Raw genomic sequence first — 12,554 nt, 5'->3', positions numbered from 1 at the left:
ACCACAAAAATTCTCCATCTGGAACCAGGTAAAACATGGGAACTGCGACAACACACCAACTGTAATACAGCGCATGCCATATACCGCATTTTATGCTCATGCAACCTCACTTATATTGGAATGACCAACCGGAAGATCAAGACTAGAATCTGTGAACATCGGAGCACAATAAGATGTAAAAAAAAAAACATGACGAAAATGACCAACCATTTTCTGGAGGCAGAACACACCACCAATGACATGCGCTGGGTCATCATAGAAACCTTGGACCCAAATATGCCGAATATCCAACAGCAGCTATTCCAGAAGGAACAGAGATGGATATATCGCTCATCCAGTCACAAAACAGGCTTGAATGACAACATACCTTGGAATAGTCTCAGCAGAACCTAATACATTAACCTACTACCCAACCCAGGAGCAGAACTCCGTTCTTTTGAAACTATGATGCGTCCTTTTCTCACTGTGAACACATGTGTGGACACCACCTTTTTTGAAGTGCATCATTCAACATCAGCATTGTGCCACCGCTGTACTCAGCTTCTTAATATGTTTCCCTTCCTGTTCCTGCGCAATTTCACAACAAACATGCCTACTGCGACATATTTTCTTTTTCAGACTCCCATAGGCTTTTATCACTATATTGCCAATTTTATCTACCCTGGTTTTGAGCGGCACTGGCACATGCGTGCTCACCCCCAAGTTTATTAATTTTATTAATGGTATTTATCTTCATCTGGATAGCCACACCTAATTCTGTGATTAGCACTTTGTAACAGGCCTTCTTGTGGAGAACTCCCCTCTCTAAGATGGCCGCCATTGTGACTCGCCGCTCCTCGGTCTTCTGAACCGATACCACACTACCTACCGCTCATGCGTGCGCGTGCGCTCGAGCGCTTGCAAAGTCATCTCGCGGCCCGGACGTGTCTCTCTACAGGTACCGGGTATTGTTAATTCCTGATAAAAGCTGCCTCCACTCGGCTCTCCCAGACCCAGCCGGGACTACGAGGGACCGAGATAGATTTTGCAGCGGAGGGACCACCAAGATCAAGTAAGACAATGCGTGCTCCAAAAATAAGGGAGGCCCCCTCACAGAGCCTGCAACGATCTTCGTACTTACTACGAATGTCATTTTTTACAGATCGGTTCTTGGATGAATAACCCTCCCCCCGATTTTCCCGCTTAATATACCTATATAGTGTAACTATAATTATTTTCTGTGCTTGCTTCACCACTGTCTTGACAGTTTTTAACAGTCACTATTGATCTTAAGAAGTATCCAGTCACATCACTGTATGTACATGCTCTTGACCACAAGCGCACCATGCGCCCAGGACTTCTGCTCACAGCACCAGTGTCCCCATCTCATTTGCATAGTCCGCAGACTACACAGGGTGCTGCCTCACTATTTCAAACAGTCTCCTCCCACCAAGGAGCTAGACAAGTGCCACTTTGTTAGTCTAAGATTAGCGCCTTTACTCAATGCGCGCACACCTTTCATTTGCCCTTGCTGTCTTTCATGAATACTGACGCAGCATGCATAGTACCACCTGCATTCTGCCGCAAGCATGGGCAACATGCCAATCACTGTAGTAGTCATAGAGACATTTGACTACAACACTTCGTTTGCCACTAAGATTGCATTTTATGTTGCAAAACTATATGTCTTGTTATGTCTCTTCTTTTCCCAACAGGTATTTTTCAAGTGTCAGTGACTACGCGGACATTTTTTCCACCACACACCTTAGCGCGTGTGTAGGTATTACAAAAGGTTTCACGTGACACTATTCACCTTTGCCACTCACTATTCACTCACCTGGTCCTGAAGAAAGCCCTTTTCACTTTTTTTACGGGCTGAAACATGTAGACCGCCACGCATAGTCAACTCATGGTAATAATCCCAGATTAGTTGCACTACACATATTTTTTACCCTTATCCTGAGCCGCCATTATTAAAGTCATAGACAAGGATCCTCAGAGATAATTTTAACTGTAAAAAATTCACCTCACATCACATTTATGCACAACACCTGCTCCGCTGTAATCAGGCGTCGTAGCACAAACGGGAGGCACTCGGCCGCCCGGTTGGGACCCCAATGATGAAGCATGACACCAACCAGGTTGGTGTGTGAGGGGTCTTTTAATAACACCTAATGGGTCCATGTTCTTACTACTCACAGTGATCTAATTGCATACACATAGTGGGTCCGTCCACATTGTTTAGGTCGGTAACCGACATCATGCGGTGACAGGCACCGCACGGTTTAAACCCTGTCTTCCTCAAGGACATCCTCGCACAGGGGACAAAGGGGTAATTCTTCGTGGATTGGCGCTTAATGGGTTTGGAAAGAAAAGAACTGACATCCGCGCTCCTGCATGACGTCTATATAAGTGACCGCAACGCCGACAGCATCACGCGCAGCCGAATGGAGCCACCTGATTGCGCGTGCAAGAGGTATTGCTTGAGCAAAGGTTTCCAGATTTAGCCTGATGCCTGGGAAATTCAAATGCATATGCAGCTAGAAGTCTCTATCAGACATAACAGTTACACATGTAGATTTAAATAGGGAAGTAGCTATTCATTGTAGACTTATCAGAAATAATGCGTGTGAAATACAAATATAAGAACTGTTAAAATAACTTTGTAGAATTAGAAATGTACAGCTTGCCATAAATTAGCTCAAAACATTGGTATTTGTACTACAGTGATGAGAACTGATACTGTGTAGCAAATCTGTACATTTTTGCAATGGATAAATTACCTGTGAAAGAGTGTTGTTTAATACACCTATGAGTATTCCGAATATGCCAATCAGTACTGGGTGGATTGTCTCACATCTCTTTAGCAGACTTTTAGTAATCACTAAAAGATAAAAATATTAGTTCCGCATTACTACAATGCCAAAAGCCACTGATGAGAAGCACTACACCTTAAACATGCTTAGCACTCATTTTATTAATTTCCCATATTGAACACTTTTCACACACATAACAAACATCCAAAATCAGATTGTATACAATGTGCACGAAATGAAACAAAAAATATACCTCTAAAATGTGTTTATCAGTATGTATACTTTCCTTAGAGTAACATGATTTGTAAACCGCTGGTGTCTGTAAAGAAGATCCCAAACACATGCAGAAGTGGTTTTCTCATTTTCTTTAGCACCTTAACAACTGTGAAATTAGTTAGTTTCCTCATGTCTTTTTTTTTATCAATATAACTGCAGAAATACATAATCAAATACACCTATGAACCCCCCTTCAAAGGCAGGTGCACAGCTATTAGCTTTGCCAGCACCTGTATTTTTGCATACTTTAATACCAAATGCACTCAGGCCTGTTCTGCACCCAAATGTACATCCAAGGATGGCCATCTTATAATTCAAATTTCACAAAGTATGGCAAATCATTACAAGTTGGCCACTGTATGTAAGGACACAAATACACATGCATGTGCATGCCTGAGCAGCCATCTTGGGATGATTTTTTATGGTTTTATAAAAAATATTCCAAGATGCCAGTCCATGCATCCGAACCATTTGACCAGTCTACATCAAATTTTGCAGTCTCTTGAGTGTCCTCTAATACATTGGTCCAGGTAGGTCAAAGATACCGAGCACCCCAAAAAATAAATTTCTGTTGTGTGAGGTGTAAACTTTAACTACAAAGGCAAGAATGCACCTCTGTAATACATATCATGATTGAATTCCTTATTCTGTACACCATAATTATGTTCACTATTGCTACCATTTTGCTACATACATTCTGTACTGAGTCCGTATATGTTGAACACTACCATTGGAACTCATTCATAGGCATAGCAAGTACAGGGGACTTGCTGACCTTTATGATCTTTGGCAGAATTTATTCTATGCCCCAAAAGAACAAGTACTTTACCTTCGGTAACGCTTTTTCTGGTGGAAACAGTATCTGTGTGTGGAGTCCTCAACCTTTTGAAGTACCCCTTCGCCAGCATTCCACAGAAACTTTTTCTTAGCTCTCCCACGTTGACGAGGATGTCACAATGGCACTGCTCCGCTCGCGACTCCGTATGACATCATCGGAGCCATAAGAAGACCTCGTCAGCGTGCTGACGTGAGTACCACCCATTTTTTCCATGCCTTCGAGGCAAACGGGTTGACCGACAACACAATTGGAATATACACAGTATACAATATAAACTTGAATATACACAATATACAGCCAAAGAGGAAAAGCTAAAGAAACAAAGCATTTCCCAACAATCAACAGCATGGCAAGCAAAAGACATAGGAAAACAACCATGTCAAAGAATGAAAAACTTTTTCGGTATACGAAGGTGGACAACTGGGAGGAGGGTGGAACAGTGAGGAATCCACAGGCAGATACAGTATCCACCATAAAAAGCGTTAACAAAGGTAAGAAACTTGTTCTTCAGATGGATACATCCGCCTGTAGATTCCTCACCTTTTGAATTGAATCTCAGATCTGTCCCGCTCCAGGAGGAGGGTGTCCACCTACTCATACCAAAAAGTCCTGCAGCACGGAATGTGCAATTTGGCCATCCCTCCTCACCTCAGAATCCAAACAATAATGAATCGCAAAGGTGTGGTGGGAGGCCCATGTTGCAGTCTTACAAATGTCCACTACAGGAACACCTCTAGCCAAAGCAGATGTGGAAGACTTAGCTCTAGTAGAATGAGCTCTGATACCTACAGGAGTCTCCTTCTTGGCCAGGGCGTAACAAATCTTGATTCACAAGATGATCCACCTGGATAGCGTTCTCTTGTGGATGGCTTTGCCCTTTGTCTTCCCAACAAAGCCAACAAAGAGCTGGTCGTCCAGTCTGAAGTCCATGGTTCTGATAAGGTAGAAACTGACCGCCCTCTTAGGGTCCAGGCGGTGAAGTCTCTCCTCCTCCTTGGAAGGGTGATGGGGGGGATAGAAGGTAGGCAAGGTAATAGATTGCCCTAGATGGAAAGGAGTGGCCACCTTAGGCAAGAAAGCAGCCCTGGCCCTGAGAACCATCTTTTTTGCATGAATGGTTAAAAACTGAGGTTTGGAACTAAGAGCCTGCAGCTCACTTACCCTCCTGACTGAGGTAATAGCGGTCAGACCGTCTTAAAAGAAAGAAGCCTGTAGGAGAGTGGCATCGACTGCATAGTTGCCCCCAACTTTTTGCTGATGTTTTGACTGTTTTATGACACTAGCCAGGCTGTGGCCCTGCTATCCAGGACCCCAGCCTATCTGCTTCTTCTCTAAACTGATGTGAGTACCCTAGGTACCTACTAATTGGATACTGAGGACACCCTGTCAGCCCTTGTAGATGATACCCTAGGTACCCAGGGCATGGGTCCCTCAGAGGCCTACCAATGGCTGCAGCACTTATTGTCCCACCCCTGGGACAGCCATACCAAATGACACCACCAGACCACTACTGTAGTCTGGGTAAGGTGGTGCTCGCACCCCTTACAGGGATATAGGTATCCTGTATCCCACTTAATACAACACATATATCCTCATAGGTCACCCCTAAGGCAGGCCTTGCTAATCCTACAATGCAGGGTGCTGAGATGTGTGTGAGGGGAAACCCCTACCTGAGTAGGGCCCCTCTGCAACCTTCGTAAAACTATTACTGGGTTGTTTGTAGTGCAGCCAAACCATATACTCTTAACCGCATTATAAGTAATCGCGATAGCGTGATAACTTGAGAATGGCTACACAGAACCATATCGTGTTTGGTGTCAAACATGTAGGAATCATACCCCCAATCCAGCCATGGGAGTGAGGGCATGATTCCCCCCTGCTAGAGGGGCGATATGGGAAAAGCGTCAGAATTTAGACACCAATTTAAAAGTGCACACGTAGTACAAAATGGATGCTACCCGCCACCCACACGACTCTGGCTGCCTGTTGCTGGACAGAACTCCAGCCACGGCAGCTGGACAATGGGGATCTTGTTGCAGGGAGGTGCTCCCACCTCCCCAGACAGACAATATGGATTGGAACTGAGTGGGTGCACCATAGGATGTCTTTCAGACTTGCACGTAGGCTTCTCCAGTGCCTACTTCTGCATACACCGCCTCAAACCGGTTCAGGGGCATCCTGTCCCCTGCCCAGGCGGGAAACCACACAAAGGGGAGAGGGTGTAGCCACCCTTTCCCGCCTGAACTCTCATTGGTGGGCTCTGATCTGGACACTCCCCTAATCTTTGGATAAAGGTGAATACAGGGTCCCCAGAGCCTCAGATTATTCTTGGACTGCACAAACTTGAACTTCGACTTGCTGCCGCACAGCTAGAGGAAGAAATCTCCCTTGGGGTAAAGGAGTTACCCCCCTGCTTGGCAGGCACCTGAAACACTGCAGGTGACCCGGTTGGAACCTCGCTGCTCCTACGGACATCGACGACTCTTTCCTACCTTGAGGTGGGTTTCCAAGCTTCCCAGTGGTCAGTGAGTGTGCACAGCAAAGCTCAGCACCGTGGACCCCGTGGGTACTGAGATCCCCAATACCCCAGGACACCGGCCACCTCTTGCACAGTACCCGACCCCGACGAGTGGGGAAGTTGTGCTTCGGCCCATTAATGAGCCAACCTCTCAGCATCATCTGTGCCACATATCGACGCCCTAGCCCGCTCTGGCGACCCGTGGGCGCATCTTGACGCACGCCAAATTGCTGCCTCCCGCGGTCCCTTGTCTCTCGACTGGTGGGCCCTAGCGGAGGTCAATCTTCACTTCCAAGAGTTCCCCTGGTTGCTCCAGGCCTGCTCTCCAGTCTCCTCGCTGGAGACCTCGCTCAGACCTTGTGGGTCTGCACCAGTAGCAGTTTTGTGTTTCTTGCGTGGGTTGCGGTTGCCAAGGCTTAGTGGATCCAATCCGGACACTAACACCGCAGCGACCCTCATCCTTCGTGGGACAGTCGCCCTCCAGAAGCTGGCCTTCCTTGACGCCTCCTGGACCCCGTGGCTGACGATCCAAGCTACGACTCTTCCACCTGGAAGCACCCGACATTGAAGGGCTCCTTCTCCTGAGCCCCCTGGTCACTGTGCCGTGACCCAGACTATGTCCCCTCTGCTTTCAGGTCCTTCTCTTCAAGATCTACATTTTCAATCTTCTTGCTAGCAGCAGTTCTTCACGTTTTGCCATTGAAAATCAGCCCGCGACCCGACATCGAAAACGACCAATGCACCCAGCTTCCCTGGGGCAGGTAACAGTGGTACCTCGGTACTCTCGTGGGTGTGGGCCCCTCAAAAGCTTAACTCTAAAGTATTGAACTTTAACTCCTGCTAGAAGTGTTTTTAATCTTGCAAAATTCAACCACGACATTCTCCATAGGCTTTAATAGAGATCCCGACAGTAGCTTTAGCCACTGCACGCGTCTCCCGTGGGTCCCCTTCCTCACTACCTTGGGTGGTTTCACAAGGGGCCAGCGACCCTAAATGCCCTAGGCATTGTCTGTAGAATTGTCGTGGTTCTTATACCACTTTTTTGATATATGGTTTGGTCCCCCCCGGGGCCCTATGATTCCAGTGCTATTTATTGTAACTATCAATGCTTGTTTGAATTGTATCTTTACCTCCAGCCTTATAAAAAGACTAGTGGGATTATTCATAGAATAAATACATATATTTTATATATATACCTGTGTGGACTACTCTTTCATTTGGTTATTCAAGAGGTTATCTATGGTAAAACAATAAGCTTAACACTCCTTCAAGACTTAGCCTGAAGGCTGCTCTCCACAGCTACCACTAGGATAGCTTTCTTTAAAGGTTGTCTTTAACCTATCACCATAAGAGTCGAATTGGGCTGGTGCAAGGTGTCCCCTATAACTAGTGGACAGCATATGCCAGGCCAACTTCTCACAAAGCCTCAACGGGCAACTATGAAGAGTCTCAAAAGGAGAACCCATCAGGAAAGTAAGTACCAGATTCAAATCCCACTGAGGCATAATGAAGGGAGTGGGAGGAAACCTATTGGTGAGTCCCTTAATGAACCTCATAACAATGGGGGACTTAAATAAAGATGGCTGGTCCGGCAAACAGAAGAAAGCCGACAAGGCCGACAAATAACTCTTTACCGTAGCCACAGCACAACCCAGCTGAGCTAAGGAAAGAGAGAAACTAAGTACATCAGATAAATGGGCCTTCAAAGGATCAATGGACCACTCTCCACACCATTTCACAAACTTGGACCACCTAGAGGAATAAATAGATTTGGTGGCGTGTCTCCTGGATGATAAAATAACATCCACCACAGATTCACCCAAGGAGACCCCCACAACCTGAAGATGCGGCAAATCACCTCTGGGTGAAGCCTCCACTCGTGGTCGGTTGAGTATTGCCGACTGAGACTGTTCGCACGCACATTTAGCACCCCGGCCAGATGATTTGCAAAAACACTAGTGGGAGGGAGAAAGAACTCAGATTGCCCCGTTCAATCTCCAGGCATGAAGGTGCAGGCTCTGGAGGTGGGGTTTAGAACCTACCATTGCTGCTGCGAGAGGAGGTCTGCCCTGAGAGGGAGATAGAGTGGAGGGTGTGATGAGAGGTGAAGAAGATCTGTATACCACCCCCTTCTTGACCAATCCAGGGCAATCAATATAACTTGGGCCTGGTCTTGGCGAAACTTCCTCAGAACCCGAGGAATCAAGGCTATGGGAGGAAAGGAGTTGTGCACTCCAATCCAAATGAAACATGTCCCCCAATGCTCCCTGCACCGGATACTGAAGACTGCAGAACGACGGGCAGTGCGCGTTCTCTCGAGTGGCAAACAGGTCCACCCAAGGAAACCCCCACAACCTGAAGATGCGGCAAATCACCTCTGGGTAAAGCCTTCACTCGTAGTCGGTTGAGTATTGCCGACTGAGACTGTTCGCATGCACATTTAGCACCCCGGCCAGATGATTTGCAAAAACACTAATCTGATGGCCCTGAGCCCAGGACCAGAGTCGCAGAGCCTCTCTGCAGAGACAATACAACCCTACCCCTCCCTGTTTGTTTATGTAACACATTGCGGTAGTGTTGTCCGCCAGGACTTGAATTGACTGACCGCGAAGGGAGGGAAGAAAGGCCTTGAGAGCCGAACATATTGCCCGCAATTCCAGAAGGTTGATGTGGAGCAACCTTTCCTCTGGAGACCAAAGACCTTTGACTTCCAGATCCTCCAGATGAGCACCCCTCCCTAGAGTGGAGGCATCGGTGTTTACTGTGGCCACCGGCGGAGGAGGTTGAAAATGCCTTCCTTGAGACAGCTTGCCTGAAACACTCCAGCAAGACAGCTCCGCTGCAGTGTCTCTGGAGATCCTGACAATCTCCCTGAGATCTCTGTTGTGTTGATACTACTGACTGGGGAGGCACCACTGGAGTGCCCTCATGTGACAGCGTGCATGGTTGACCAACTGTATGCAAGAAGCGAACAGACGGAGCAGCCGTAGAATCTTCTGGACTGAAACAACCGTTCCATCGTGAAACAAAGGAATCATCTCCTGAATGTCAAGCATCCTCTGCGGAGGTGGAAATGCTCGATACACAGTAGTGTCCAGAACTGCCCCTATGAACAGGCTGCGCCGAGGGCACCAGGTGATATTTGGGTACATTTATCGAGAAGCCCAAGTTGAACAACAGACGCGTTGTTACATACAAGTGACGCAGCACCTTGATTTGAGCAGCCAGTCATCCAAATAAGGAAAAAAACGGAATCCCTGATCTCCTGAGATGTGCTGCCACCACCATCACCTTCGTAAAGACCCGAGGTGCGGAAGTAAGACCGAACAGAAGGACCGCAAACTGGTAGTGTTGAGATCCTACTGTAAACCGAAGATACTTCCGATGCGACTTGAGAATAGGGATGTGGAAATACGCATCTTTCAAGTCGATCGACACCATCCAGTCTTCCTGCTGCAGCGCTAGAAGAACCTGAGATAGGGTCAGCATCTTGAATTTCTCCTGCTTGAGGTATAAATTCAAAACCCTGAGGTCCAGGATCAGTGTCAACAGACAGTCCTTCTTGGGAATCAGGAAATACCAGGAGTAGCATGCCTGACTCCTTTCCTGCTCCGGAACCACCTCTATCGCACCTTTCTGCAACAAAGCCAGAACCTCCTGCTATAAAAGCAGCAAATGGTCCTCTGAACACCATCCCTAGAGAGGAGGGTAAGGAGGTGGAAACTCTTGAAAAGGTAGGGCATACCCACTAGTAACCGATTTCCAATCTTGTAGAAAAAGGGACACCTAGCCTCCTACAGGACCAGCATCCTCCAAGATGGGGGATCTAAAGCTGCTTTACCGTGGTACCGGAAGTGGGGGCAGGAGAGGAGGAGGAGGAGGAAGACTGAAGTCGGGAAGCTCCTCGCAGACTTGCAACCTGACCAATTTGAAGTAGACATTTCCAGAGCAACATGAAGAAATCTATTAACAAAGTTAAACCCAGTGAAAGTGGAGAGTCCTTGAAAAAACCGTTACTCGTCGACAGCGCGGAAAAAAGGTAACTGTCATCAGTATGCTGACGAGGTCTTCTTATGGCTCCAATGACATCATACGGAGTCGCGAGCGGAGCCGTGCCATTGTGACGTCGACGTGGGAGAGCTAAGAGAAAGTTTCAGTGGAATGCTGGTGCAGGGGTAATTCAAAAAGTGAGGATTCCACAGGTGGTGTTTATGGGGCACTTGTTAATTTTCTCCAATTCTCACAACTCTTAAATATATCTTAATAGTGTGGGGGCCAAAAGAACAATTCTGGTTGAATTCTACTTAACTAGCATCAAAGGGAATGAAGAACCTACAGCCATGCTCACGTGGCAAGCAATGGATGAACAAGTTACTTAACTTTGGTAATGCTGTTTCTGAGGAATACACTAACACTGGATTCTTCCCCTTTCAATCATTCTCATGTCCCAGGCTGAATCTGAAAATATTAAAAGTAATAGCTACCAAGCACGAGAGCCTTGCATTGTCCTCGAAGTCAAGGAGCTCAATACATGTGTCACCCCTGTGCACTGACGTCAGTTTCTATATTGTTCTTCTCATTCCACTCCCTCAGACATGGATTAACTCTGACAAATTGCGGAGACAGTGTGCTGAAAACACATGAGACCTTTTTAGGACATGCAGATGTCCACTACACAGGAGGGCAGCGAGGAACATGTGATTAGAGTACCCACCAGATACAGTGTTCTGAGGCAGATTCCTCACCTTCATAAATGGTACCAAAACAAGGAGAAAGGGTAGAGGGTTTGAGGAGGAAACTCAAACCAAAAAAGCCCTGCAAGACCAAGCAAGCATAATTACCGTCTCTATAGACCTGGTTGTCAAGGTGGTAGTGTTTGATGAATCTGTGCCCTGATGTCCACCCTGCATCATCACAGATGTTCAATACATGAACTCCACATGCTAATTCTATACTAGAGGCCTTAGCTCAGGCGGAATGGGCCCTTGGGCCTTCAGAGGGCTCTTTCTAGGCTAAATCATAGCACACCTTTTTGCATAGGACACAACAGCAGAGTCCTTTTTTGTACAGTCTTTCCTTTTTTGCAACTGTCAAACCCCACAAACAGCTGCTCATGAAGAGTCTCCTCCTTCATGTATTCAGTGAAGGGGCTTAACACTGTCTTGGGATCAAGCCAATTAAGTATTTCCTACTCTTTAAAGATGTGTAGCAGAAAGAAAAACAAAGGGAGGGTGATGGACTGTTCCATGTGAAAGGGTGATACCATTTTAAGCAGAAAGGTGGCCCCGGTCCTAATCACTAATTTGTCAGGAAAGGAGACCGTGCACAGAGGTTGCACTGAATGCAGTTCATTGATACAGCACACAGCAGAAGTGATAGCATTGAGAAAAAACATCTTGACAGTCAGGTACCACAAGCTGCAGCTGCAGATGGGCTCGAATGGCATGCACATGAGAAATGTAAGAACAAATAAAGGTTCACTGTGGCATGATGAATGGCTTCAGGGGAAATATATGTGTCAAGCTTTTCAGACAACACATCATTATAGATGATTTGAAAAGGAAAGGCTGGTGTGGCATACATAAAAAGGCTGAAAGGGTCAACATATAACCTTTAACTGTGCACACTGAAAAGCTTTGATGGGCTAATGATAAAACAAATAACCCATCAGATACCTTGGCTGGTAAAGGGTGAAGATGATGGTTTCTACACCAGGCCACAAACTTCTCCGAGAACCCCGAATAAATTGATTTGGTTGACTGCCATCTAGCTGCAATGATCACAGCCACCACTTAAAGTGATAAATCAAAACCGCTCAGCTATAATCTCCATGCACTGATAGATTGTGGAGGTTCTGCCTTTTGCTGTGACAGGAGGCCCACTCAAAGTGGTAGCCAGATCAGAGGACAAATGCTCGGGCTCTATAAAACATGGGTACCACAATTTCATAGCCCAATCCATTATGATGATTTGGGACCAGTCTCTCTTGACTTTCTGAAGACATATAGGAAGTAATTTTGAGAATGCATACAGGTGGCTTGTGGTTCACCGCAGGAGGTATGTGTCTCATAATGACCTACCAGGTTGAAACTTCAACATATACTAGCCTCAAAATTACATATTGTTG

General features: G+C 46.5%; 1 protein-coding gene across 1 annotated transcript in view; it reads right to left on the bottom strand.

Moving 5' to 3' along the window:
• The window catches only part of LOC146860809 (sperm-specific sodium:proton exchanger-like), a 5,538,638-nt gene that overhangs the window by 5,415,064 nt on the left and 111,020 nt on the right, over nucleotides 1-12,554 (bottom strand). Inside the window, exon 2 of the mRNA XM_085646172.1 lies at nucleotides 2,763-2,863. Coding sequence (XP_085502298.1) covers nucleotides 2,763-2,863 — 101 coding nt within the window. The remainder of the gene's footprint in view (nucleotides 1-2,762; nucleotides 2,864-12,554) is intronic.

This window comes from Triturus cristatus, chromosome 3_1 (genome assembly GCF_964204655.1).
Source record: "Triturus cristatus chromosome 3_1, aTriCri1.1, whole genome shotgun sequence".
Classification (NCBI taxonomy): Eukaryota; Metazoa; Chordata; class Amphibia; order Caudata; family Salamandridae; genus Triturus; species Triturus cristatus.
The sequence above is the reverse complement of the archived record's forward strand: the minus strand, read 5'-3'. Positions and strand labels throughout refer to the sequence as shown.